This window comes from Anguilla anguilla, chromosome 2 (assembly GCF_013347855.1).
Source record: "Anguilla anguilla isolate fAngAng1 chromosome 2, fAngAng1.pri, whole genome shotgun sequence".
NCBI classification, from domain to species: Eukaryota; Metazoa; Chordata; class Actinopteri; order Anguilliformes; family Anguillidae; genus Anguilla; species Anguilla anguilla.
In genome coordinates, this window is record NC_049202.1 from 42,550,677 (window position 1) to 42,578,282 (window position 27,606).

At 40.5% G+C, this 27,606-nt stretch overlaps 1 protein-coding gene across 3 annotated transcripts; it reads right to left on the reverse strand.

Moving 5' to 3' along the window:
* Positions 1–479: 479 nt before the first annotated feature.
* kcnj12a (potassium inwardly rectifying channel subfamily J member 12a) lies at positions 480–27,606 on the reverse strand. Of its 3 annotated transcripts, none has more exons than XM_035399401.1 (2): positions 26,998–27,606; positions 480–2,120 (listed from the first exon to the last, which is right to left on the reverse strand). In XM_035399401.1, the coding sequence occupies exon 2, from the start codon at positions 1,966–1,968 to the stop codon at positions 673–675; it is 1,296 nt and encodes a 431-aa protein (XP_035255292.1). In that variant the 5' UTR covers positions 1,969–2,120; positions 26,998–27,606; the 3' UTR covers positions 480–672. The 3 variants fall into 3 exon arrangements, with proteins under 3 accessions (XP_035255292.1, XP_035255309.1, XP_035255300.1); XM_035399418.1 differs by lacking the exon at positions 26,998–27,606 and adding an exon at positions 26,685–26,810; XM_035399409.1 differs by lacking the exon at positions 26,998–27,606 and adding an exon at positions 6,356–6,502.

Consider the following 27,606-nt stretch of genomic DNA (forward strand, 5'->3'; position numbering starts at 1 on the left):
TCTGTGCTCTGTAGCATGTTGATCCGGTGCCTCAGTTAGGAGACAAACTCTACGATGCTCAATGACACGTACTTTAGGTTTGAGTAGCTCATGTGCTTTACAGTGCTGTAGTGCACTTCCAGGGAGTTTTAATATGTAAATGAACTCAGGAGCTGCACTGTGGATAACCAGAGTTTCAATATGGGCAGGCACAGTATTGCACCTCTCTTCTGGCAGTACTATGGTCATTTGCGCCCAGGAGCAGATGTTTTAATAGGCTTTCTGAAAATAATATTCCACACGAAACATAACTTATCTAAGCAGTCTATTTACAGTTTAAATGTGAGATTGTTTCATATATTTGAACAATTCTTTGTATTGTATTATTTAAAGCTCTCGGCTCAAACTACCTTGTGGAAAAAAAATTCAAGTTTTTTCATAAAAGAAAGAGAAATTTTCTTTTTCTCTGACATTCTCAACTAGACTTTCACAAACCTATGTTTTCAAAATGTGTTTGCCTCTGCCTTTATTCATGATTCCCCCCTTTATCTCCACCAGCTGTTGTCTCTTGACTTTTCACTGCTATGACAGTAGTTAGGAATTCCTATGGCACTTGCATTGTTCTGCATTTATTCAAGAAAAGAAAGAGAAAAAATAATATATTCAAAAGCTGATGACAGGGGGCAGGGTGGGTCATATCTCGGATTCCCTCCGGTATGACCGTTGATCCAGTCCTATGGTAGCCTGTAGTCTCTCAAATTCGTGTCGGCTGTTGCCGTCCGGGCTGAGGTCATCCAGGACCCTTTCGCTGTCCTCATCCTCGTCCTCATCCCTGCTCATGAAAGCAAGCTCGTTCTCGTAGCAGAAGGAATTGGTGCTGGGAACCAGAAACTTGTTCTCCACCATGTCCTTGGCACTGCACCGAGGAGTCGACGGCACCTCGTAGGTTTTGTGAAAGTGAGAGTAGTCTACTTTGTACTGGTTCTTCTCCTCAAAGAGGACAGGCTCAAACCTGTGGCCCCACAGAACCTCTGTGGCCAGGTATGAGCTGCGTGCCTGCGTGGTCATGGCAGTGGCCTCCACCATCCCTTCAAGTATAACCACTATCTCAAAATCAGCCGTCTCAAGGTCCTGTTTGCTGATGCCAAACAGGGGGCTCTCCTCGTCGATCTCATGGAGGATCGTGATGGGTGAAACCAGGAAGATTCGGTCCAAGCCTTTATCAAAGCCCACATTAATGTCTATTTGGTCTAGAGGTATGTACTCCCCTTCCTCTGTGATCCGAGGCTTGATCAGCTGAGCCCTGACATGGGCCTCCACAATATGGCTCTTTCTGAGGTTCCCCACCCGCCACATAAGGCAGAGTTTGCCATCCCTCATGGCGATTACCGCATTGTGGCTAAACAGCAGCGTCTGGGCCCTTTTCTTGGGCCGTGCCATTTTTGCCATTATAGCGCCAATCATGAAAGAGTCAATTATACACCCCACAATGGACTGAAAGACCACCAGGAAAACGGCCACCGGACATTCCTCTGTGACGCAGCGGAAACCGTAACCAATGGTGGTCTGCGTCTCGATGGAGAAGAGGAAAGCAGCAATGAATCCATTGACCTGCAGTACGCAGGGCGTGAAGTTCTCATCCCCAGCTGGGTTGTCCAGGTCGCCGTGGACCAACGCAATGACCCAGAAGGCCAGCCCGAAGGCCAGCCAGGACACCACAAAGACCAGGCAGAAGATGATGAGCATGTACCGCCAGCGGATATCCACACAGGTGGTGAAGATGTCGGCCATGTACCGCTGTGACTTGTCATCCATGTTGGCGAACTGGACGTTGCACTGGCCGTTCTTCTTCACGAAGCGGTTGCGGCACTTCCGGCGGGTGTGGATCTTTCCGTTTCCGAAGCCGTTCACCCCGGGCATGGTGGTGAGACGCAAGGCTTCTTCCTCCGAGGACACGATGCTGTAGCGCTTGATCCTGCCCACACTCATACCTTCCAGGATCTCGGGCAATGGAGAGACAGCAAGTCAAGCAGTTGTTTACTGTGTGCCAGCAAAACCATTCACCGTGGCAACAGTGGTAAAAGCTGTATCCGGGGGCACTGGTGCACTGATGCCCCCGTGATGGGCGCCAGGCCTGCACCCTGTAATAGAGGAGAATTGCAAACAAATTAGTTAACATAATTACAAAGTCTGAACACCAGTCTCATGCTGAAACACTGTACAAATAAGACAAGGATTAGACATTACATGTGAGCTTCTACTTTCAATAAGTGTGTTACACTAAATGCAGGATATGCATTAATTGTCTATTTTTATTCTGCATTTTACATCCTTTCATAGTTTGCAGGAATAACATTTTATTAAAATTCCACAAACATTATTTCTGTCTCAAAACCAAGGTTATGAAAAAAAAGATCTTTCAACAACAGTCTTTCAACGACAATCATTTGCAATAATTCACTTGCTTCAGGCACTGCTAATTATGAATGGTTAACACAGTCATCGTGAAACCAATTTACAACATGCTATGTTGTGATTATTCTAATTCAGGAAATAGGCTTGTAACAGTGAGCATAACAATGTTAGCTTTTCAAGTACTAGGTGCTGGGATCATTCTTTTTTTTGGCAGCGCAAGAAGGAAATTGAAAAGCATTTACCTGCTAAGCCAAACAATTTTCAGTACAGGTAATATGCCATATATGCTTCTACATTTTGTAACAAATTATATTCAGAGTACTGAGTGCAGTAAAACTTTGAAACCAAATAATCTGTACAATAATCCACAGCTAGGTTTTTTGGAAAAGCCATGCCAAATAATACTTTTCAAAACTAAAAAAGGTTTCAGATGTTTTCCCCCTTAGTTTTGTACTGTTTACTTCTCATGTAATCAGATTTTTTGTAGTTGTTCATTCAATGTTATATCTTATGGACACCTGTTTCACTTTTAAATAACATCTTTCATTCAATTTTTTTTTCAATAAGTAGCCTCCAAACAAAGAAGTATGTTAATGAGAAGCTTCAGGAACTCCAACATTCAAGGACACAAACATGGGTGTCCATCACTGACTCAAATGAATCAATCAATACATAAAATGATTCACGAAGCCACATCATCTTATTGCACAATGATCTTATATTCTATTAACATAATGGTTTCAACAAATCACATCTTACAACAAGTACAGTTTTTGCTAAATATTTTTTTTGTGGTGCATAAACTTGAGCCCTTGAGCTAAATGGCCTAGTTTCATCATTGATTTTCTTATTTATTTTAGTTCTCCCAGATAAAAATTCATTAATTGTATTATATTCTTATGTAACTATGAGATCCATTGCCTATGTAAGAAATTATAACTATCCAGGTTCTTGAAAGTGAAAAATAACATGGAACGTTTCCACATGCCCTTGTATAACAATTTGAGCCCCCTGCTTCTAAACAAATTGAATAACATAAAACCTGACAAAAAGACACTGCTAATTAGGGATAGATTTGATGAATAGTTACAAGGTTGTCGTGGTAACCGACAGGCTGGCCTCACAATGATAAAATCAGAGCAGTAAGCAGGAACATACATGGCTTATGAACAAACAAGATTTACAAATCTGTTCTTGAGCAATACACCTTTTACAATATTTGAACCAACAGCCAATATCAGTCACATTAAATACAGTTTCATATTAGATCTACAGTTAAATGCAAAAGTACTGGCACAGTGGCACAATTTTTGTTGTTTTGGCTGTGTACTCCAGCATATTGGATATGAAATGAAACAATGAATATGAGGTTAAAGTGCTGACTGTTGGCTTGTATTTGAGGGTATTTGCATCTGCATTTGGTGATCCATGTTAGAATTACAGCTTTTATTATACATAGCCCCCTACATAGCCCCTTTTAGAGGACCAAAAGTAACTGGACAGTTGGCTGCTCAGCTGCTTCTTGGACAGCTGTGTGTTGTTGTATCATTAGTTCATCTGCAAGAAATCTAACAACAAGTCTAAAGTTGATTCTAGGTGTGGCATTTGCATTTGGAGTCTGTTGTTGTTGTCTCTCAGCATGAGGAACAAATAAGTGTCAATGCCAGTAAAGCAGGCAATCCCGAGGCTGAAAAATCTGAATAAATTGATCAGAGACATTGGGTGTCTCAAAATCAACCATTTGATACCTTGTTAAGAAGCAAGAACACACTGGTGGGCTCAGCAATAACAAACAACATGGTAGACCAGAGAAGACCACTGTACTGGATGACAGAAGAATACTTTCAGTTTCAAGAAAAAACCCTTTTCAGCTGTCAAACAAATCAAGAACTCTCTCCAGGTTGTAGGCATAGATGTGTCAAAGTCTACCACAAAGAGAAGACTACATCAGCATAACCTCAGAAAGTTCACTGAAAGATGCGATCCACTGGTTAGCCTCAAGAAAAGAACAACCACAATAGAATTACCTAAAAGTACATAAAAATGGTGTCCTGAACTAAGTCTTATGGATAAATGGGATGAGTATTAGCCTGTATCAAAGTGAAGGAAAGAGGAAACTGTGGTGAAAAAAAGGAACTGCTCATGGGTATGGCTTGGGCATGAATGACTGCTACTGGAATGGGCTTACTTCTCTTTATTGATGAAGTGTCTACTGATGTCAGCAGCAGGATAAATTCTGAAGTGTACATAAATATCTTATCTGCTCAGAGCCAACCAAATGACTCAAAACTCATTTTATGGCACTTCACCATGCAGAAAAACAATGCTAAACACACTGCTAAAGCAACCAATGAGTTGTTAAGGGTCAAAACGTGGAATGCTCTTGACTGGTGTCAATCGCCCAACATGAATCCAATTGAACGTGCGTTTCACTTGCTGAAGACAAGACTGAAGGCAATCCCCCCCCCCTCCCCCCCCCCCCCCCAGAAAAAAACAAACAAACAAAAAAAACAAAAAAACAAACAGGAACTGAAGGAGGCTGCAGTACAGCCCTGGCATCAACCAGGGAAGACACCCAGCATCTGCTGATGTCTATGGGTCGTATACATCAGGCAGTCATTGATAACAAAGAATTTGCAACCAAGTACGAAATATACTTCTTTAATTTGACCAATTACTTATTGTAGCCCAGGTAGAAACTGGTTAAAATTGGTTAGGAACGCACATGGTTTAATTTTTTGTCCCCAGCTGCCACCGTGGGCTATGCGTGGCAAATTGTGGTCCCACACTCACTCACGGACGACCTGAGAGAGACTTTTGGTGGGACGCATGAGCAGGTGGTGTCCGTTTAGTGGGACGCATGCGCAGGTGCATCTCCCAAAATCACAAGTTCGAACGGCACGAGATTTTTAAGCACAGTTTTATCGCCCAACGTCTTTAGCTAATTAACATTAGCGTTTCGTCTACTTTAGTTAACCTAGTTAGCGCGTACCACCGATACAGATGTGTGGACACACGGAGGACAACAAATCACGTTACAGAGGTGAGGACGTGCCATAGCTACTAAGATATAGTTAGCCCAAGTTTTACATGACATTTTGTAGGCTACAGGTGCGCCGTGGGTCTGGACGGTTTCGTGCTTGTTTATTTGAACTTTTGATACGTACTGGTCATGCTTATTTACCGTATTCCTACTGGTTAATTCGTTGTGGTCACGCATGTTTTTTTGGTTTTGACCTTTTACGAGCTTGGCTGCGCGGTTTAAGTTGTTACAATGTTTTAAATTGATGTCTGCGTGTGAGTGTTCTAAGAGAAAATAAAAAGATTTGAGGCTGCTTTGTTGTGATAGTTGGAGCCAGGAAGATTTGGGAGGAGGACAGAGAACGTTGGTGAGACCTAACGGCGAGCAAATACGCAGCTGAATTTCTACAGTCCCGAGGACAGACTGTGCACGAACCCTGGAGAGAATCTACGGGGATGATCGACTGAGGCGTTTTTCATAGGATCGTCTCCAACGCTGGACTCTCCTAGTTCTTCCTAGCAAATTCTCTGCAGAACTGAGGGAAGTCGTGAGTACGCCAAATGGTTTTATTTTAATGGCCATTTGTGAACATTTTATTTTGTGAATGTGTTTAGATGCATGTTTATTAGAGAAATATTTTGTTCATTGGTAACGAAGGCTACGTGGAGTAAAACAGTGTCTTCTAGAACTTACGTATTGGTTATCTAATTTGTGTTTTTTGTGATTTATATGGGGGCTCGTGTGTTTTATTTGAATATCACCAGAGTTAACTAGGCCTACATGATAACTTATTGCTATAAGTAGCTCATAGCGAATTCAACATCTACATTGCTAGCCAAGGCCTCCAGACATGAGTCAGAGTGAAGTTTGGATGTTGCTGTCTCGTTTCCATCCAGGGAAGAATTAAATTTAAATGCTAGTTAAAAATGTGTTCCTTACCTCTGCTGGTAGAGAGTCCCGCGAGGCAGCTGTTACATTATGGTCCCCAATAATGGGGAGACCGCCTATAAAAAGGCTGTAGCCTAATTCCTACACGGATCTTTCGATATGGATGCATGCAAGTACCCTGGAATTACAGCTGACAGTCTGCATTTAAACTTCATATTCGTTGTTTAATATCCAATCTAATGTGCTCATGTACAGAGCCAAAAAATTTTTTTAAATTAAATAAATACATTTTTGTCACTGTCCAGATACTTATGGACCGCACTGTTTCTGTATAATGGGAAAAACCACTGCAAGAGAACAATTTTTCAGATCAACAAACCCAAATTCCCACCATGGGAGATAGCCTATCTGAACAACTTTAAATGTGAGATTAGAACAGTCTTAAAGTGATAGTTTGCTTTTTGTTTTATGTACAGTATAAAGTTTTAGTGTATGTTTTTGTTTGTTAGTCAGTTACGTTGTATTTTTTATAGCCATGTCATTACCAAATCCAGACTCAGCTCAGCAAAATGGCACTTCATACCCATTTACTTCTCACTGCACAATTCACAGCACAAGTGAAATGGTATTAAACTTTAACATGCAGATGCTATTTGGTACTATGTAAGAGCTATTACAAATTAGCAACCATTATGGAATACCGGATGCAGAAAGGTGGCTGAACACCTTGGCTGAAATGTACAGGGTGTTTCCTGAACCTTTTCCCAGACATTATGAAACTTTAAGCAACAAAATAAAAGCAAGAAAATACAACACAGCTTGGACCCATTAGGATAATAGCTACAGAAAGTCTACCTGCCTGAACTGCCAAAGGATACGGCTTAGATATCCAAGGTGGCGTTCCAGTAATGCTTGATAGAAATGGAACTTGTCATTATAATACTTATTATTTGAAGGGCACTTGGTGCTTCATTGCATTTCTTGAGGCCACTTTTCCTAACTGTCTTCCTGCTTGCTGTTAGTGTTCTTATTATCAGTATGAAACATGATGTGGTGGTTATGAAACTTTGGCCTAGTCTGCTCAGATGCCAGGATGTGACAGAGTGGGCTCTGCACTGTTTTCCGTGTGCATAGAGGATGAGTCATCTGCAGGGTCTGGGAGAGGGAGAGTGGCATGTGGAGTGGAGTGGGTCCTGCTGTGAAGCAGCACATTGAAGCCACTACTGGACCACTCATGAGCCAAAGCCTCCAGTGTAGCAAACATGTGCATGTTCAACAACCAGCATGAAGCTAACACCAGTCAGTCATCTCTGTGTTTTTGCATGCATGTCTGTGCTTCAGTGTAGCCTACTTCATAGCAGCATACATGTGACTGAAGCATTCAGAGACAAGCTGAATCATTGTGATGAAAAAAAGCATGATTTCACGATAGTGATAAAATACTGTGATCTCAATGGAAGGAACAAGGTTTGGCAGTACTCATCCTGAGTAAGTTACCGTCACCAGGCCTGGATGGACCGTCTGGCAATTCGGTGGGCGGATGCATCGAAACGGCGCTTCAATTGTGGAAAAAATACGTGCCCTAATTATATAAAACAGCAAATGTGAAAAATGTAGAAAAACAGAAAACATTTATACAACCCTTGTTTGATTACCAAAAACAACAAAAAAATGTTTGAGCGGATAGATTGATATTCACTTTGACTTCTCATAAATTCTCTCTCCTGGGTTTGGCAGCTGTGCTCCTACATTGCAAAAAAACCTTGCCCTGCAATTTCCATTAATTACCCAATACAGGCGTAAATTAAACTGACTGGTTACAGCAAAATGCTGAAACAATGAGAACAGTCAAATAGATTCAGGAATCCGGTTCTGTGAAATGCTGAAGTGTGTGAAAGTCATTGTGAATGCTAAAACATGTCTATGGGCTCCTGGAGAAAAATCCTTTTTCCCACTAGCTACATCACGACGTGCAGTTTTTCTCCTCAAGCTCAACAAATTATTATATATTATTATAACTGCCAGAAGAAACAAGCCCCTTAGACATATAGATTATCATTCCTAGGCTGAAAATGGATGATATGTGGAAAAGTTAAAAAAAAAAAAAAAAAATAAGGAAATGGATAGAGAAGCTAAGGAAGAAGGAAGAAGCAAAGTGATGACAGTGCGCTCTGCAGATATGGGAGCTATGCAAGGGAGAGTGCCAAACCACAGCAGCAGTGACTAAATTAACTAAAATTGTAAAAATCCTTGTTAAGCTCAACAAAAGGCACGTTTCACAGCTGTATCCATAATTTAAATATGTGTGACTAGTTTAACAAAGAGAAGCAATTGTCCCCGGTCCCTGTAAGGCTGTGATCATTTGTGTCCATAATTGATACTTGACCTTGTCCATCTTCCCTCTTGGATTCCTCTTTTCAGTGTTATGCTGCACTGTGGCTATCTCACTCTAGGGACTCTCTAATGCTATGTTACTTCCGGGTTTTTCACCTCAATTCAGTTTTTTGAGTTGGGCATGTCTAATGACAAATTCGAGTCCAACTGTAATTATTAGCATTAATTTAAAGAAAGCATGAAATCCAATTCCTACATAATTTTATCACATATTATATCACTGGGGGATGCTAACCCAAAAATTCAGCTTTAAATGAAATGAGCTCTAATATGGCCAGCTAGCTGAATGTGTTGAAAGACACTGCCAGCTCCAGCTCCCCTAATGTTTTCAGCCCCCTAGCAACACCACACGTTGACAGCAGATAATAACACCCTAAAAATGTATTGTGAAAAGGACAAAATGTAAATGGTATTTGAGAAGCAAAATAAATTATTTATATATATATATATATATATATATATATATATATATATATGTGTGTGTGTGTGCAACACTGAAATATGTGAACAATTACAGTTTTACAAAATGGGCTTAGATTGAAAGTTTCCACTTGCTGAAAACCTATGACTGGGCTGGGTGCTACATGGCTTATGTTCTTGGTTTTGCAGGAGCGTGAGAGGATGTGAAGTAAAATGGCGAAAAGTGCGTATATGACATCATGTGAAAATGGTCCGAAGCCTAGGTAGTCTAGCATACATGCACCCTGACTTTACCACTTTACCTTCTGACGGCATTTCGAGTCGTTTAGCAATAGTGTAGCCTCAGGCAGAGCTCAGTCCTGTGTGTGAGTTATGACGTCATGAATTTAAATGATACAATATGAAATGGATAATCAATTCAGATTCGGGATTTTGCGTTTTTACGTTTCACGTGTTTGTCTATGCAAAATAATAATTAAACCGGTATTCATATGGCCAGTTATTTAGCTCCAGTTATGTGTTCTATATTGGAACCTCGTTTAGACACACACACAAATTTATACAGTATATATGAATAAGATGGCTGTTAAATCATGGGTAATAACCAGAATCCACACCATGGTGTGGGTTTAAGGAGTCACCATAATTATAGGCTATTTGAAAATGGTTTTATATTTCAGGAGTGTGCTTCATCCCCACCAGGTAGAGTGTGCCATTTGAGCTGTTATTCTATAGCAGGGACAGCACATAATCTGGCACGATGAATGTGTACAATTGCATTTTACTCTAATGTGTTGCCATCCGAGCATCACTGCAACAGTCTTTTTTTTTTTACCAAGAGTCTCAACTTCAATATCCATCCGTCATGTCCGTTCTGCAATTTTGTAGGACATAACACATTAATGCCGAGCTCTCGTGTTACTTTATGTATTATCTTTGTCAACATGGGCATTGATTCAAGCCGTGCGGCCCCATGGCCTCTGGCATGAATTGGGAGAGGGTCTGAAGTGGCTCAGCCCTGCGACTTGCCTCAGCTGTCACAGCGATCCTGTGATGGGCTGCCAAGAGAGTGACAGGAGATAAATATATCGGTGTGGCAGTCAGGCGTACGGCTCACAGCACCTCCTGTCACCCCTGCAATCTGCCCTCCAACAGGAACATGCCCGCGCACTGCATTGATGCCATCGTCATAGGAATTATCCACCTCTTTCAAACCTGAACCAGTTTTCTCCCAAGCACCAGAGCTGAACGGTCATCTCGTCCCACATTCCACCCCACCCCACCCCACCCCACCCCACCCCCTACCTTTTAAGCCCATGAAGTTGCTGTTTTCCACTACATTTCCTAGAGCACCTGATAATTCCAAAAAACAGCCCAGGAAATAGCTTTTGGTATAGTACTTTGCAGAATTTAATGGTGGCAAATTTTTGCTGAGGAAAACATCCTGAGGAGAGGGGGTATGTTAATTTTGGGACCACTTTATCATACTAGTAGAGATGTGATTTATAAAATGTTGTGGTATCATGTCTTTCTCATGTCATCTAATCAGAACTAAAAAGGTCTCATTTTTTAAAATGTTTAATTGCACAAGCCCTTGTGCAAGTGCTCATTGTTGAACGTCAGACTGGGATATAGAAGTATGAGCCATGTTTATCTATCACTATGCAGACTGCCTCAGAAGACAGCAACATTAACTATGATATGAAAAAACTGACCACTCGAAAGATAAATAATTAACATGTTTACCCCTTTTATACAAGTTACAACAGACACATAATGAACACTCTTTTATTTTTGTGGTTTTTATATTGCATGCATTACTATGATTTAATTGAGGCTTTTTTAATACCAAACTTTTTTAATGCCAATTTATACTCCAGAAAAGACGACAGATTAGAAAAAATTAAAACTTTCAAATGCAGCTTACAGTATGAAACAGTGTACATATAAAACATCATGACATACTGTATGTTGCAAGTTGGCTATTCTCTAGAGAAATACAGTATTAGAAATAATAATTCAGCATGCCAATAAACATATAGATGGTGCCTAAAATGAATACTAAACTTTATAGAAAACAAATCTTGTTTATGTTTGGAAATTAACCACAGGGAAAGGGTTTAATGGAGCATGTCAGCAATTACAGTACAAGCAAATGCCTCCTGAAAATCTTATACATGTTTGTCATGACCAGCCGACCAGAAATTTTCTCCAGGTTTTAATTTCTCAGAGAACAACCCAAAGTGCACAGCGGGAGTAAGTTAATCCATCTGTTGCACTTGACTGCAGAGTTGCGGAGTAACACACCTGGGGATTCCTTAATAATATCACAAAAAGCCGAACTTGGCACCTGAAACAATCAGCCCTTTGTGGCCGCTCGTGACGGCCTTCTCCAGGTGCCACAGTATGAGTAGGAGCCTGCAGAGCTGCAGGTGTTCCTCACTCTAGGGCTGCACTTGCTGAGGCTACGGCTCATGGACCATTGTTTGTACTAGAGATGCCGCAGAAGTCGTTCGACTTTACTTTCAGTGCTTCACTTGGAGTGCACACGCTGTGAACAGCGTTTAATGTGTATTTACCCAGCTCATTTAGCATGGACGACTAGGACCTTGTTGTGGAACAGGCATTCTTACCAGAGTGAAACACAGAAGCCTAGTACAAATCGCAGGAAAGAGCATTCTTCACTGTTCTTCTTTAAACAGACCCATTGCTCTCTGCCCTCCCATTAACGAGCAGCTTCAGTTCACAGTCCATTAGAGTCCTTTTAATATGCATTTTCTCAAGCCATTTAACGAGAAATCATTAAGCTGTGTGTCAGATTAAGACATTTTTTGCAACTGAGAGCTGACCTCTGGAACTGCTTGATAAATGTGCCTGAGAGGTTAAAAGGAGTTCCTGCTCTGCATCCACTGATTTTATATCGCCTCAGCAAAGACACATTTGTTTATTTCGTTCTTCACGCCATGTTTGGGTGATGCAAAAGTAAATGGAGCCAATCAGTCAGTTGAGTTGTATTAATGACCTTTGCACTGACATGGGCCTCCACAAGTAAATCTGAATACAAAACCACACTCAGCTGTAGAGAAGAATGGCTGACTTTATAGATGAAGCCTGTTGATTCCATGGCTGGCATAATTATCCAGCCTCTATCCAGTGTGGCTTGTTAGACTACATCTTAGAAAACATTTTAAATATGTACTGGAAGAGGTGAGCAATTGAACCTGGGGACCTTCTTTTTCAGCAACAGGTTTCTATAGCCTGTAATTCAGTCCTCCTGTGGCAAGATTCTGATGAAGACTTCCCATCAAGGGTAATTACACGTAATTGCACATCAGTTCATGGATGAATGAAAGCATCTATTTTCCTTTTATTCAGCAGCATTTAGCATAAAGTGTCAATAATAAATAAATTAAAGTTGACCAATATAGCTATATATTTAAATGCGTTTTGGCTTTGTATGTCATTTTATTCATTATTAAAAGAAAATAAATGTGTAATGATATTTTTAACATTCTAAATTCATCAAGAAAGCAAATGGGGAACTCGGACATACCGTTTGTCGTCTTATTACAATGTTCCTGCACATTTTCCAACATGCATTTCCAAAATATTCCCTTCTCAGTATTACTCATTATACTGCGTAACTTTTTCACTTCCTCAAAATGATTAGGCCTGAAAAAAAGATTATTTTCAAGGACCAAAAGAATCATAGATGTGAAAAAAGATGTATTTAACATTTGACCTGAAGAGAAACATTCATTAATAGGTTGATAGCAGTACTGATAAAAGTCTTTGTAATGTCAGGTATATATCAGGAATGTCATCTTATTGACTATGGAAGTATTATATCTTCATCTGATTTGTTGTGTTAATATATTTAAAAAAATGTAAAGCCACATTTGCAGGTTTGGTACATTAACACAATTTAAAACAGTTATGTAAATGAAGATGCATTTTTATGCACAGATTAAGGTCAAGCTTGTGAATTGTGAATGAAAAAGAGGATTTTAGAAATGAAAGCAATTTTGGGTATTATACAATATGTAACCAATCATTATTTTATAAAATGGTTGATCTTGATTTGGCTATTCTGTTTATGTTAGAAAAGCTTGCCGAAAGGTTTAAAGATATTATGTCATTCTCTCATCAATCAGTCAATAAATCAGTCTTTTTATAGCACATTTAGTGCACTTCACAATAAAATAAGAGAAATAAAATGAAAGTAATTGAAAAGTAGTGCACTAACATAAATAAAATATGTGGTAAAAGCGTGTAATAGACAAAGAAAGAACAAAGAGCATTACGAAGCACTGTAAGGGCAGGCCAGGCTAAAAGGTATGTTTGGAGTTTTTGTTTAAAAGTGACAGTAGCCTCTAACGCCCCAAGATCCTCTGGTTGCTTATTCCAGAGTCTGAGGCTGTAGCAACTAAAAGCTGCTTCTGTAGGTTTTACTCCTTGATTATCCGGTAGAATGCATAGATACAAGGAGGTCTACAAGATTTTTATTGTCAGAAACCAAAGTTGTCACCATTGTCCCTTTTGCACACGGTCGGGTTTCTTAAACATTGCATGCTTCTTCCCATAAGACACTCTCCAATGCTACTGTAATTTTACTCTCTGAGTCAAAGCTGAGCTCACCCAAAGTGTACAGATGCAAGTGACACAATATTTATACATCACACTGCAACTGACGAGTGATAAATTGCGCAAAACCTTTTAACATATGATTGTTCAATGACTGGGTAAACAGAATCCAAATTGGGATGCTAGACACAGATGTTAGCCTGATGGTTATGTAACGGCACCGAGCGCTTTGGCCAGCTGGAGGCTATCTCACATTCCTCACCTTGTAGACGTGTTAGCGGCTCAGTCTGACTGGAGATCCTGACCGGGATTACCGACCCTGTGTTCCCACAATGTGTTCCAGGGTACAATAGATCAACAGGGATTTACCCAGAGTGAGCTCTTGCATGCTAAGAAACGGCAGAAACCGCGTTATCTCGACCGCGTTGCCTATTAGTGCAGATTATAGGGACTGCATGTTCCGAAAGCTGAGACCATAACCAGCTAGCGTACACGTGCATTTCCTGATAATGGCGCTAGGCAGTATTCTCCTGAGAAAAATCCTTGCACGATAAACCACCAATTAACGTGTAATTGTAAATATAAATGTTCTTCCAAACCTTTTAAACCATTTGGAATGTGGATTTATTGAACAATATAGAATTGAATTGTTGACTTCGCCCACCCATAAACATAATAGGTTAATATCCTAATATGTTTAATCTAACAAGGAACATGTTTAATAGGATGCAGCATTTTCTGTCCTCCTTCAGTCCCTGCAGAGGAAAACTGAACACTGAGGTGTAATCATAACGACCTCAAACTGGACATTTCTTTCCTCTGTGCAGTATATTCAATGAGTTGACAGCTGGACCTCAAAAACCTTGACATTTTTAGTTTCGTCAGAGCAGCCAGATTGGTGTAAAATAAATGAATGCATGTGTATGGATATTTAGATTGGATTTATTTAAACATTAATTAAACAATAGCATATAGTACACAGCATCTAATCACTCTGGCTCTTGCAGCCGGAGCTAGAGGATAATTAAATTCCACAGGTGCTACTCACATCTGTCCAGACAGGTTTGTCAGTTCAGCAAGATTTGCTGTTCTTTTAAATGGGTTTACATCCATAATTAAGTTCACAAAGTATTCTCGCAAGCTTGTCGATATATCGGCTCATCTGCAGAATGTTTTCAGCAGCGATGTTCAGTGTGCAGTGGAGGAGGGAGGAGGGGATGCAGTGCAATAAACCCCAGCACTCATACCCATGATACCCATAATCATAAGTAAGATGCGCACTTGGCTGAAATCATGACTGAAGGAAGTAATATTGATAGTTAATAGCTAATATCTCAGCATACCTCAAAGATGGTTTTGTAGGAGACCTAGTTATCTGCAAATATGACAATAATGCATTTGAATTCTTATTTGATTTACAGATTTAATGAATAAAAGGCAAACAGGCTAATCACGTGCCTTGATTTTCCATCATAATTTTTCAGAGACTTTCCCTCATAATGCATTCATCAGTGTTCTTGTGTTTTCTTTTTTCTCTGCGCCCCTACCCCCACAGAGATTGCGTAACTATGCCTTGTAACTACATTGCAGAAATATGTGAATAACTTGCGAAAACAGATTTTTTCTGGTTTTTTGGTGCGTAATATGGGGGCCGTGGTTGTCACGGCAGCCAGGCCCTCCAGTGGAGTGTGTCTGTGTGATTTGGTTCCCAGGGGACACCTCTGCATGCCTTTTCTTCCAGTGCAGCAATCACCCAGATGCTACACTCTTGGAGAGGGAACAAAAACACGATCCACTGACATCAGCTGCTGAGATAGCGAGCTCATTCTCTGTATAATCAGTGACAGTACTAATAATGAACGGATAATGATTTAATTAAGCAATAAGGCACGAGAGGCTGTGTTATATTGTGAATATGGTCACGGCTAAAGGACGTTGTTAGGGACCACGCCGAAGCAGAGTGCGGCCCCTTTAGCCATGACTATTCACATTACAGCACGGCCTCTCGTGCCTTATTGCTTCTGTAATATGGGAATAATATCAGTATAGAGTAATCGCACTCACTGTTTCAGCCTAGCTCTGGCCTACTGCACAGTTTGGAAAAATGCTTCCTGGGGTGGGTGGAGTATCTGTGTTCATCTCATTTGCATAAAATATTCTCTATGCAAATGATTTCATACAGTGCTGCTGCACCTGGCTCATGAAACTCAGATCAAACTGTCAAACTAGGCATTACAGATCAAACATGAATCAAGATTCAGCAATTACACAGCCTGTTTCTCACCTCTAAATGTCTAAAGTTTTTCCTGTCAAATGCTATATTTTAGAAATGTTGAAATAAAGGCATGGATTAAAATGTTTAGTTATAAAGTAGACATACAAACATGTTTTCAGCTTTAAAAAAAAGTGATATGGAGTATAATTACAATCAGTTATTAATTATTCATAAATAAAATACAAGAACATTGTTCTGCCAAGCCATAGGCTGTGGTTCAGTAACATTACACAACAACACAGTAAAAATATTATCACAAGTTAGCTAGCATTTGCTGCCTACAACTGTGCGTCTCGTTAGATGTGTGGACTGCTTTCTACACAGTTAACTTACAGTAGCTTATTGTAAACATTTTAACATGGGTGTGATCATTCCCTGGATATGGAGCCTAACATTATCTTTTGTGTGGAGACTGAAAGCAGAGGGAAGATAGCCTAGATAATATGAATTTACAGTAAGCTAGCTAAAATGCTTACTCATTTTATGAAACTAACATCACTTCTGAATTTTACAACATTATTTTACAAACCCACATACTTGGTTATGCAAACTTGCCGGGCTTCAGTTTTTTGGTTTTATTCAAACACACAAGTTTGGCTAGTTAATTTTCATTTCGAAACTTGCCAAACTGTGGTTGCGCAGAAACTTGTGTTTAATTGTAAATCACAGTAAAGGACAAATATTGATTAAATACATGCCACAGGATTGTTTTCTTGTCCATAGTTTGTGAGTGATTATATATATATCCAGACAGTGTTTAAGGGAAAAGATTTACTGTAACTTAATTTCTCATGGAGAAGATTAGTGCTGAGAATTCCATGCCATATGTGCATTAAATATTCATGCCATTTAAGCTGTAAAGATGCTGGCATGCCAGACATCAACATAAATACACACATAAGCTGATCCCCGATTCCTGATCCCTTGGGAGGGAGGAGCAGGAGGCTCATAAATACTCTTAAACAACGCTTTCAAAACGGGTGCTCCAAAACCACCATTGTGCAAACTTTCTTCCTCAGAATTTGCCCAGATATAGAATACAGTGCACTACAATGAAAGTGTAAGCTGAGGAGCATTTAGGAGCCTCCATCTAAAGTTATTTTACATGGGTCTACATGCCGTGTGCATGACTGCAAATCTGCACATGCACACACGTGTGCATGTGTTGGGGAAGTGGAGGGTGGGAGGTGGTGGGTGGCACTGTGAGAGTCTGGGGTACTATGCTATTCTGGCTCCTCAGTGAAGTGGCACTTAGGAGCACTTATGACTGTGACTGTTCTCACGCTCAGATTACTTTTACCTTTACAGCGCGGTTCTCTCATCAACGCTCACACCCTGTATAGAGTGTAGCAAATACCGTTACATCTGCAGAGAGTGTGACGTACCTATAGTCCACATACTTAATGCCAACAGTAGTTAAAATCAAACGGAACTAGCAATTCCACTGAGGCAGTGTTATTTTACGGTAAATCATACAAGAGTTACAGTGAAACATAGTTGTTGAGGATTGTACACTACTCCTCTATGTTTTACATTACTGTATAATATTTAAATGTACGGCTACGTTAAAAATAGATACGATTAACTGCACTCCAATTTATAGGTCTCTACTCATGAAATCTGCAGTATCACTTCTGCAGAGATCCTCCAGTTTTCTGGAAGTAGCCTATTTGTCGTTGCGCTTTTCAATGAAGCCCTGCCAGTTTAGTTGGTGTGATATCAGATTTACAGAGCACTGAAACAAGTGAACGTGAAATTAATTTGTTTAGAGCCATCCAACTGTACTGGCTTTTTTTGGTTTCTGCAAACTGCGGCTGGTCAAAATCCATTTTATTCTGAAACCGCATTAATACAGCTATGCACTGTTAGGACGAGGGTCACACACACATCCCACCATCATCCCGTCTCTCTTTCATTCTGGGGCTTGTGTTTCGGTGCTGTGAAGCTGCCGGAGGCACTCCGTCCCAGAGGGCTAAATGTGGGCTCTCCCACAGGGCGGTTGAAAAGAGAGAGAAAAAATGAGAGAAAAACTGAATGACGTGCACAAGCAGCCAAATTCGAGTTAAAAGTGGTTCTGTCTGCCTACGGATGTTAAATGCCAGCAGTTAACCTACCAAGTTTCATAAACACCATATCACTGTGCACATTAGAAAGAGAGAACTGATACTCAATTACTGACAACCAAAATAATATTTATCTTCAGGAAATAGCTAAAATGATTTATTGTTTTATTTATTTATTCATGATTTATTATTCCCCAACTGGTCTAAAATTTGCAATACTGTAGTAATTGGCTGAGAAATTTGTTCAGTTGGAGGATTTTAACTGTGAAAAGCATCCTCGTGAATGTAGGCATTGGTAAAAGGATGAGAATCAGAGAGTGGAGTGTGTTTGTGGCCTTTGCGGACGTGCAGCCCTGATTTCTGTTATTCAGTATTATTCAATGCAAACACATTTAAGTAAATTCAATACAAACTCATGTAACTCATTTAAATAGATTCTTGCTACTACTTTATACTGTTTGTTCATTTTACAGAGAGAAATTCATTTTACTAACAATCGCTGTAGACACTGTTTGTGCTACAAATATAGTCTTTTCCCATACACTGCTAACAATAGCCGTAGCAGTGTATGGGACACGTGGGCACTAGACCTGCCGGAACAAGTTAAATGATAAAACAATATGAACCAAGCCTGAAGCCTCCCTCGCCTCTTTTTGTTACGGTATATACTTTTTTCAGGCAATATGAAGGCCACTTGATAATTGCAAAAATATGTGCATTTTAAATAAATATCTGACTGGCACATTTTTGCATTTGCATATAAAGAGTGAAATTCATAGTCCGATATTTTCTGTTTCACGCATAACTGCAGTTTAGAAGGGGAATGTTTTTCAGAACAAACAGCACAGAATTCTCGCTTGCTCAAAGCTGGCAGCTTTATTAACAGATTGGTGGAGCAGCTTTCCATAGCCTTGTACCCATTGTTACTTGCAGCACAACATGCACACATTAGGGTAATTATTTCAACTGAAATATTATTAATGACACATCATCTTTTATGCCTCAATTTGTATATAATAGAGCACCTCTCCTAATTAGTTACCGTACTCAAAATAGCTTTTTACTGGAAATATTCTATTCTTAACCAACTTCAAAATGAGACTGTGAAATCTCAACTGATTATCAGGTTGAATGCTCTTAGTTTGGGAATTCTTAAATATTCAGCCAGGTAATGGAATATCAACATACCTGTGAAAAATATATGCATTTAATGAATATTGATTTTTGGTGTTTTATAGTGGTCTATATTAATGAACACACACAATTCTAAAAGTCCAAGTGTGTGTTTGTAGCTTATGATAAATCATCTAGTAAAATATAATTGTGTAACAAATAAGATCAAATGGAGTATTGGGTCTAATTCACTGCTACTAATTAGTGGCTTGAATGACAATGTATAATCCCTTTTTCCATAATATTCCAACAATAACAAGTTCCATTTGTGTCTATAATCAACTTACTGTACTAATGGACTTACTGATTCTGGAAGAGAGTCATCGTACAATATGCTTTCTCGTAATAATAATGCTCAAGGGACCTAGAAAATATATAAATGGACTTCTTCAACGGGGCCATATAAACTGAGTCATTCAAGGTGTCATCCTCTGGTAAAGGTGCTGCTCTATTGTGATGGTGCCATCTTTGTCAGGAAATCCCTTCATTAGCTTGTGTGTGAGAAGGCAGAGGGCTGTCTGCAGTGGGCTGATTAAAACTATTTTATGAGCAGCTGAAGGAGCACAGTCCTGATTTTCCCATGGAGTTTGTTTTTTTTCCTCCCTCCCCTATGTGTCTGCCTAATGTTGTCCTGTTACAGATCTCGGTCACTCTTGATTAACAGCCTTACAGAGACTCCAGGACAGTGGTATATGCCTCCAAAATAAAAATGTCTCATGTTGAGCACAGGGCTGTTTCTCCTCAGTTAACGAGATTAATGATGTAATTAACGTGAGAGAAGAGTGATGCACTGTGCACGCAGCCAGAGACGGGAACGGGACAACAGGGCCGAGTCACCTGAAAAGCAGCAGGGTGTGAGCTGAACACCGCACCTACCACTCTACCACCCCATTCATCACACAGGCATTTTTAACCCCCCAGAGAGGAGAAGCACGTCTCTTAGAACACACACTGTATCATAATCATATCATAATCTCTGAGTGCATTCCATCAGCCTGCTCTGAATTTATTCACTTTCAGTTATTAAATAGATCAGGATTATGGCGTTTAGGTTCTCTTCTTATGCATGCTAGTGTCTACTTTCTCTTCCTGTAAATAATGTTAATGTTACACACTACTGGGCAGAATGGCCTGTCTGGTCATCAAAGTATGTACTGTAACTGTTGCACTGATAATGCTCAAGATATTAAATGCAACTTTTAGGTAGTGCAAAACATTTTGAAGTTATTTTAATGAATAAATAGAAAATGTTTATATATTTAGGAAAAACAAATGCATATACTCCACATACCATGATTGTAGATGTGCTGCATTTAGAAGCAAAAGGCCTTTTCAGACTCCTCTGGATTTGAGCTTTATGCCACAAAGTCATGTCAGCAAACATGCTAGGACACTCATTTAGATGCAACAATTTGATTGCCAGACTCGCTGTGATGGCTGCATCTGGATTCCCAAAATATGTAAAAAGTTGTAATCAAAACATATTAAAAAATATTTAAATAATTCCATGTATTTTCAAGCTAATACCATTACAGAGAGTAATTGTGTTCTAATAAATATTTTAAAATAAATATTTTGAATTGTCTTTTTATTATGACTGCCAGCAAGCAACTATCGACAGTACATTTCTAAGAAATGAGAGAATTTAAAAAACTTATCTAGTTCATTGTTGGCACATCTGAGAAACGTTAATTCAATTTAAACACATTAAAGTGACTTTTTGATGTTATTTCACTTTTAGTGTAGGTTTCTGATTAGCTCAGATAGTTTTTATGTGCAATGAAGGATATTTTGATGAATTTGTGATGACCAGTTGGCTTTTATGATGGGTATGGAGGCAAACAGGCATCACCATTTAAAGCACGAAAACAGGTTTCAATTACCTTCAAAAAGCTGCTTGAACAGTGATATTATCTTTCCAGGGGTTACGTGTATTAACAGATTAATTATATTGTGTTTATTCATCATTATAAACATAAATGTCAGTTTTTATATTGTGTCTGTTCTTTCCTCCTTAGTTCTGAAGCTCAGCGGGCTCTTAAGCCCCATGGGTCCCTGTAGTAATGTTTATTGTTTTATGTTGGAGTAAGTGTATTGTCTGCTAGACCATAAGCCCAAAATACACCCAAAATACTGGTATAGTCAGTGTGTTTTGCAAATATCTAAAACGCCATTCATTGCACACCACTGTATGGAGAAGTCAAAACCACACAGTAAAACTGGAATAATACCAACAGGGCCCAGGAACAGAACTTCAGCTGCTTATCTCGCTGCATGTGAAATCTTGAAAAAGGTCAAACTGACCGCAGTGCTTTGTTGTATAATAACAGAGACATAACAGAGAATGGGTTGCAGTATATGTGCTTGAAAGTACAGTAATTAATTTTGCTGTGTGACTTTTGTCTTAACTTTTGTCACTTGTTATTGTTTCCAATTAAGATTAGATACCGGCATCTGGCAGTGATGTGACATACTGTGACATCTGTCTGCCTGCTATGTGGCACAGAGATAGATTATTTAACTGTATTGTGGCACATTGATTATGGTGGCAGTTTATCTTAGGAGCTATCAGACTTCAGTGAAGCATTGTGGTTATTTAGTGATAATGTGACATAGAACTGGGTTGCAGGTTGCTTGGAAAATGCAAGGTTGGGTGATAACCTTGTACCCTAGAGTGTTGTGCTTAACCTGCTTCAGTAAGTGTCAAGCTCTGTGAAGGAAGAATATGACATAATCATCATTTCCATTGCCAGAGCTAAGGGAATCTGCTATACAGTACCTTGCAATAAAAATTCTTAAAATGATCCTTTTCTTTATTTTTAAAATTTGATTTGGAGATAGATGTTCCTCGTCTGCTCAGCATTTGGTTATAGTTGTCACTCAGTGTATGACTGGATAGTACATTTACATTTATAGGATAGTGTCAAAAATAAGATAGAAACACAGCTGTGTCTGCATTTCTGCAAACAGATGTGTATGGCACATGCGTGTGTATTCAGTCCAACGCCCTCACACGCTACTCCCCTCCACGTGAATACCGTCACTGATCCTGGGGATTGACAAAGGCTTTATTAGCCTCTATGTGCTTATTAGCGAGATCTTTTGTTTTTTTTAGTTTGAGACCATGTGCCCAGTGATCGCCAGCCCAGCCTAATTCACTCTGCCTCTGGGTGATCAGCAAAGCAAGGTCAGAGTCTCCCCACCTGACTGTGTGTGTGTGTGTGCGCATGCGGGTGTGTGTGTGTGTGCGCATGCGGGTGTGTGTATGTGCGTATGTGTGTGTGTGAGTGTGTGTGCGCATGCGGGTGTGTGTATGTGCGTATGTGTATGTGTGTGTGTGTGCGTGTACATGCGGGTGTGTGTATGTGTATGTGTATGTGCATGTGCATGTACATGTGCGTGAGCATGTGCATGCTGGCGTGTGTGCGCGCGTGTGTGTGTGTGTGTGTGTGTGTGTGTAGCGTGGGTCATTGTACCACTGGCCATAAAGGACCTCTTTATCGCCCACATAACAAAAGGCACCAGTGGTTTATCCTCCTACTCGTGTGCCTATTGACTCCCTGAGATGCCCGGTCCACCAAAGTGTCTCAGCTGCACACGCTACAACACGGTCAGTCACTCACGTTCAGAGGCTATGGCCAATGAACGAGTCGCACACTGCAACCCGGTCAAACTCTGCAGCTGCAGCCAGGGCAGTCTGTCCTGAGGTTATAAAAGCCTGTCTGGGCACACCACATTAAGGGGTCCCTGCTTTAGGCAGACACAGTTAGGTCAGCTCTCATGCATGTTTGCTTGTTGTGTAATGAGATACCATCTTGGGGGTGTGCTGGAGTACAGTATATGGATGGAAGACACAGAGTTCCTGCACTCGGGTGTCTGGTTACCCACAACACGTGTAACCATGCCCCCTTATTGTGAGCAGCGGTGTCCGTATCATGTTGTGTCCCATCAGTAGTCGAAAAAAAAAGTCAAACTCAGCTATGCACCTGACATCACAAAAGAAATGCCTTCAGGTCTCTGTTAAAGAGGGCCTTTAGACACTGGAACAAAGATAGAGCCACAAATAAATATATATTTATCTGTAAATGCATATAATCTATTTGTGTGTGAGCACGTGTGTGTGTGCACGCGTGTGCGTGTGTGATTTGTGTGCATGTGCATGTGTGCATATGTGTGCGTGTGTGTGGACTTGTTATGCTTATTGTGGTTTCATGCCTCATGTTAAATCTCTGATGAGAAACCTGTGAGCTGGAGCTGATTGAATACCATACTGCATTTAGATGAACTGGGCTGCCACATACTTTACTGCTGTGTGGGATGTTGAAGCCTTATAAAATGCTTTGGATGTGTTCATGTGTTGGAGTACAGTAGTCCTCTCATATTCCAGCTCTGTTAAAATGATGGGTCTGCCAGACACTTCTGTAGGTTAGCGTATTAGCCATTCATCAAACAGTAATGTAAAGGCTGTCACAGCACAACCAATAATAAACCGCACATGCATTGAACAGTGCGGGATTGTGTCATAAAAGTATGAAGTGTTAAAACAACACTAAACTTTTACACTGATATAATACATGTATTCCTTTCAGTATGTAAACACTGTTGAATTAACACTGACATTTTACTATCTGCTACCTCCGCTGCTCTTGTGTGCGAGAGTGAACGAGTGTGTGTGTGTGGGTTCGTCTCCTTGTGGCGTATTTGTCAAAGAATCTGGCTGCGCAAGGTGTGTGTGAGGGGGCTGTGGAGGACGTCTCTGGGCTTTCAGAATCCCACATGCGGTTCTGACAAACCCACAGTCCTGGAAAAGGAACGAGGCGCTTCGGGTCTCTGTGGGAAGAGTGCGAGTGCACTGGCTCCAGCAGAGAGGGCGCAGGCGCCGCGAGGCGGGGGGGGGGGGTGGTCGCGTCAGCTCAGCGGGGAGAGCGGGAGGCAGGCAGGGCCCCGTACTCGCCCGCGGAGCGCCATTTGGGATCTCAGAGCTGCACATCCCCCCCCCCCCCCCCCCCTTTGGGAGCGAACGCAGGAAAAACACACACAGTCCCGCAGGAACGTTCCTTCACAGCGCTCCCCACGGAGGCCGGGGGTCGCGACATCGGCGGGGAAGACGTTTTCATTGCGTTTTCCGTGACGCATTCCCAAAGCTCAGCGGTTATGTCTGACCGAAAAAAGACCTGAGCGGGAACGTCTTTCTCCCGGAATCCCAGCCACTCCGTCATGGATACCACTCAGTGTAGACTGAGCGGCCTTCAGTACAAGATTGATTTTCCTATAGGTATTTTCCTATGACTCACCACTATATCCCTGAGAAATTCAAATATCCTACAAGTCTTAAGTCCCTTATATCTCTTGGTTCAGCCTTGTGTGAATGAATGGCCAATCCACAGTGTATAAGCTAAAGCAAACTTGAAATTCTCTCATTAACATTTTATACTGTGACCCATTTGACAATGCTCGCTGGTTCAGACGCTACTGAGTTTTTTTAGGAACAGAAATGTACTTTTGACAGCTTCCACTTTTCCCAAATCATTGTAGATAATCTGTTAAAAAAAAAAACCAATGTAAGCCTGTTCTGATACAGAAAACTGACAATGTGAGATAAGTAGGAGGGGAAGAGCATTTGCTGAGCATCCTGCTCCGGCACGTAATTTGTGTACTTCTGCCTGCTCAGCTCTGTTGGTAGTCGTAAGTGAAACTGATGGATTTTTACTGAAATGGATGGAACTAAAAATAGTTTTCTCGCTCAGTGCCAAAGCCGTGTGTGTGTGTGTGTGTGTGTGTGTGTGTGTGTGCGCGTGCGTGTGTGCGAATGCAGGAGTCCAGTGAGCACGAGCGGCGAGTTCTGCTCTGACATTGGGAGCATGCGGGTCTGTACAGTGTGCAGCCATGCACACTGGTTAAAATGACCCATCATACTGTGCATCATGTGTGCATCATGGTGTAGAGGCAGCGTTGCGATCAAAAGGGTTCAACGGCATATAGCAATTGAATCGTGATTGACATCTATTTGTTCATAAATTTCTCTTCACTCCTATCACAGTGATGTTTCCACATGACCATCACGCACAAGTTATATTGTTTACTGTTGACATGCTATATAAGTCACACTTGATTTAGACCGTAACAAAAACTGATGAGTTCTGACAATAAGTGTCATCTCCACTAGAGGGCAACTTTGAAGTGCTGTACACTATGTACTGTAAACAGTCTGAAACTTCTGCCTCCTGTCTTTGCTGGACAACTGGTGCTGCATGCGTAGTCAGCGTCAATGCAGAATCATAATGGGTGGACTATTGATTTCACCCTCTTGAGGCTGTAAGTTGACACACCATTTTAGATGGCCCTGACCCTTTGAACATCCATTCTCTTCTAAAGCCACACTGAAAAAAATGCAATAATGGCTGGTGCTAGCTTTATAAAAAATTCCATTTAGTCAGAATGCAGAGTGAACGCCAATCAACATGTCAGCAACTGCATCGAGGCAAAGTGTGCAAGGGTTATCTGAACAGCCCACTTTCATCTGTGGTCCCTTGGCCGATATTAAGATTCATTTTAGTATGATTAAAATTAAAGATTGACATTCTTAAAATGTACAAAGGGAAAATGCTAAAATTTTTGAATTAATTCATTAAAATATGTTTTTTCATTCGCAAAATATTGAAATAATTACTGGGAGACCAATAAGACTATGTCTCTAAAAAATTGATATTTATATTTATGATATGGCATGTATCTAAAAAAAAGTATAGCTTTTTAAAAATCAATATTAACATTAGAACTAAGAACACAATTCTCTACCCATATACCAGTGATATACTGAATAGCAGTGATATGTGGAAATTAAGATAAGGTATATGAAGTCTTTTTGTGTTATGGTGTACAGAATTCTAAAGGGATGGTTAGCTACTGAACAACCTAATTATTCATCCTATCCTAAGTGCTCCATTATTTCATTCATTCATTGTCATTAAAAAAAAACAGCAATCAGGCAGAACAAGTAGAATTGCTCCTAACCTGTTGCTATTGCTGGTTTCTTTAAATACAGGATCACATCAGATCAAGATTGCAGGATCCTAATAAATTTATTATAAATTATTCTTAAATATGTGAAATATCATATATATACACTGGTTGAATGTAGCTCAATATGGCATTCAAGTATAAAACTTTCACGGAAAAGCTTTAAAAGAATTATAACCACAGTACAGTGTAAGGCTATATTCTGATAAGTATTATAGTACAAAGAAATGACACTGGCACATTCTCTTGAATTTTCAAGAGTAATAATTGAATAGGCATGCAAATATGGGCATATTTTGTTCAATAATATTATACTAAATAACATACAGGAGAACCGCATCAGAGAGGACCTGTTACTCCTAGGTTCATTCCAAGCAGAAATAATCATTCAGGTATCAAGAACACAGCCTGATTGAATACACAAGTGCCGCTGTATTATATGTTAATTTACCTGGCTCCTTCGCAGCCCTGGAGCAGACGCTGCACAGGTTTTCTTGTGGGCAGCCTTTACCTTGTCCTACAGTTATGCAGTAGTTGCTAGGATGCCAGTCTCAGCACCACACACCTGATATTTGTGTCGAGCTCACCGCGCGCAAGCCCACGGCTGAGCCTTTTAAGTGAAGCCGAACTCTGTTTTACGGTGACAGAGGGATCATGTGTTCTAATGGGTCGCAAAGGCTGTGGACGAGCAGAACGGCATTCGCAGGGGAAGGAAGTTCCTCGTTCGAAAGCACACCGAACTAAAGTTTGCAAGTGCTGCTTACCTTGCGAGTTCCCCCTGGTTCACCCTCTGTAGGTGCAGTATCCTCTTTCTCTCTTCTTCCGGCTAGCCGAACTGCAGCATTTCCTCGCTTAAGGTTCGGCTGGGTCTTTTCAGACTCTCACGGGTAAAACCATTCCATCCATTTGAGCCAGAGATGCAAAACCCCTTTGAGCTTCTTCATCTCCATCAATATTTAATTTTCTCAGTAAGAAAACTTCTGAATCACAATCACTCTCACCCGTTTTCTTTTTTCTTTTTTTATGAAAGAAAATAGAAATTAAAAATGGGAAAAGGTCACACTCCAAAAAGCAATCGACACCCCAGAACCTCTGCTTTAGAAGAGGGAACTAGGTGATAATTTCCTGGCATGAAAACCACATGGTATCCTCAACCACTGGGATCCGTCCTCTTTGATCCTGTATGTCTGCGTGTTTTGCCGCAGCGAGCAGAAATCTGCCAAAAAAAAAAAAAAAAAGTCTCTAAAACTAAAAAGATAGCTTCCACTTCTTCTCTCTTCGTGCTTGCTCTCTCTCTCTATCTTTGCTATCTGATCCAGTTCTGTGGCAGTTTTCAGCCTCTCTCTCTTTCTCTCTCACTGGTGCTCGCTCTC

Coding starts and splice junctions, on each gene's coding strand:
- kcnj12a (XM_035399401.1), bottom strand. CDS start 1,968: ATGAGTGTGGGCAGGATCAAGCGCTACAGCATCGTGTCCTCGGAGGAA.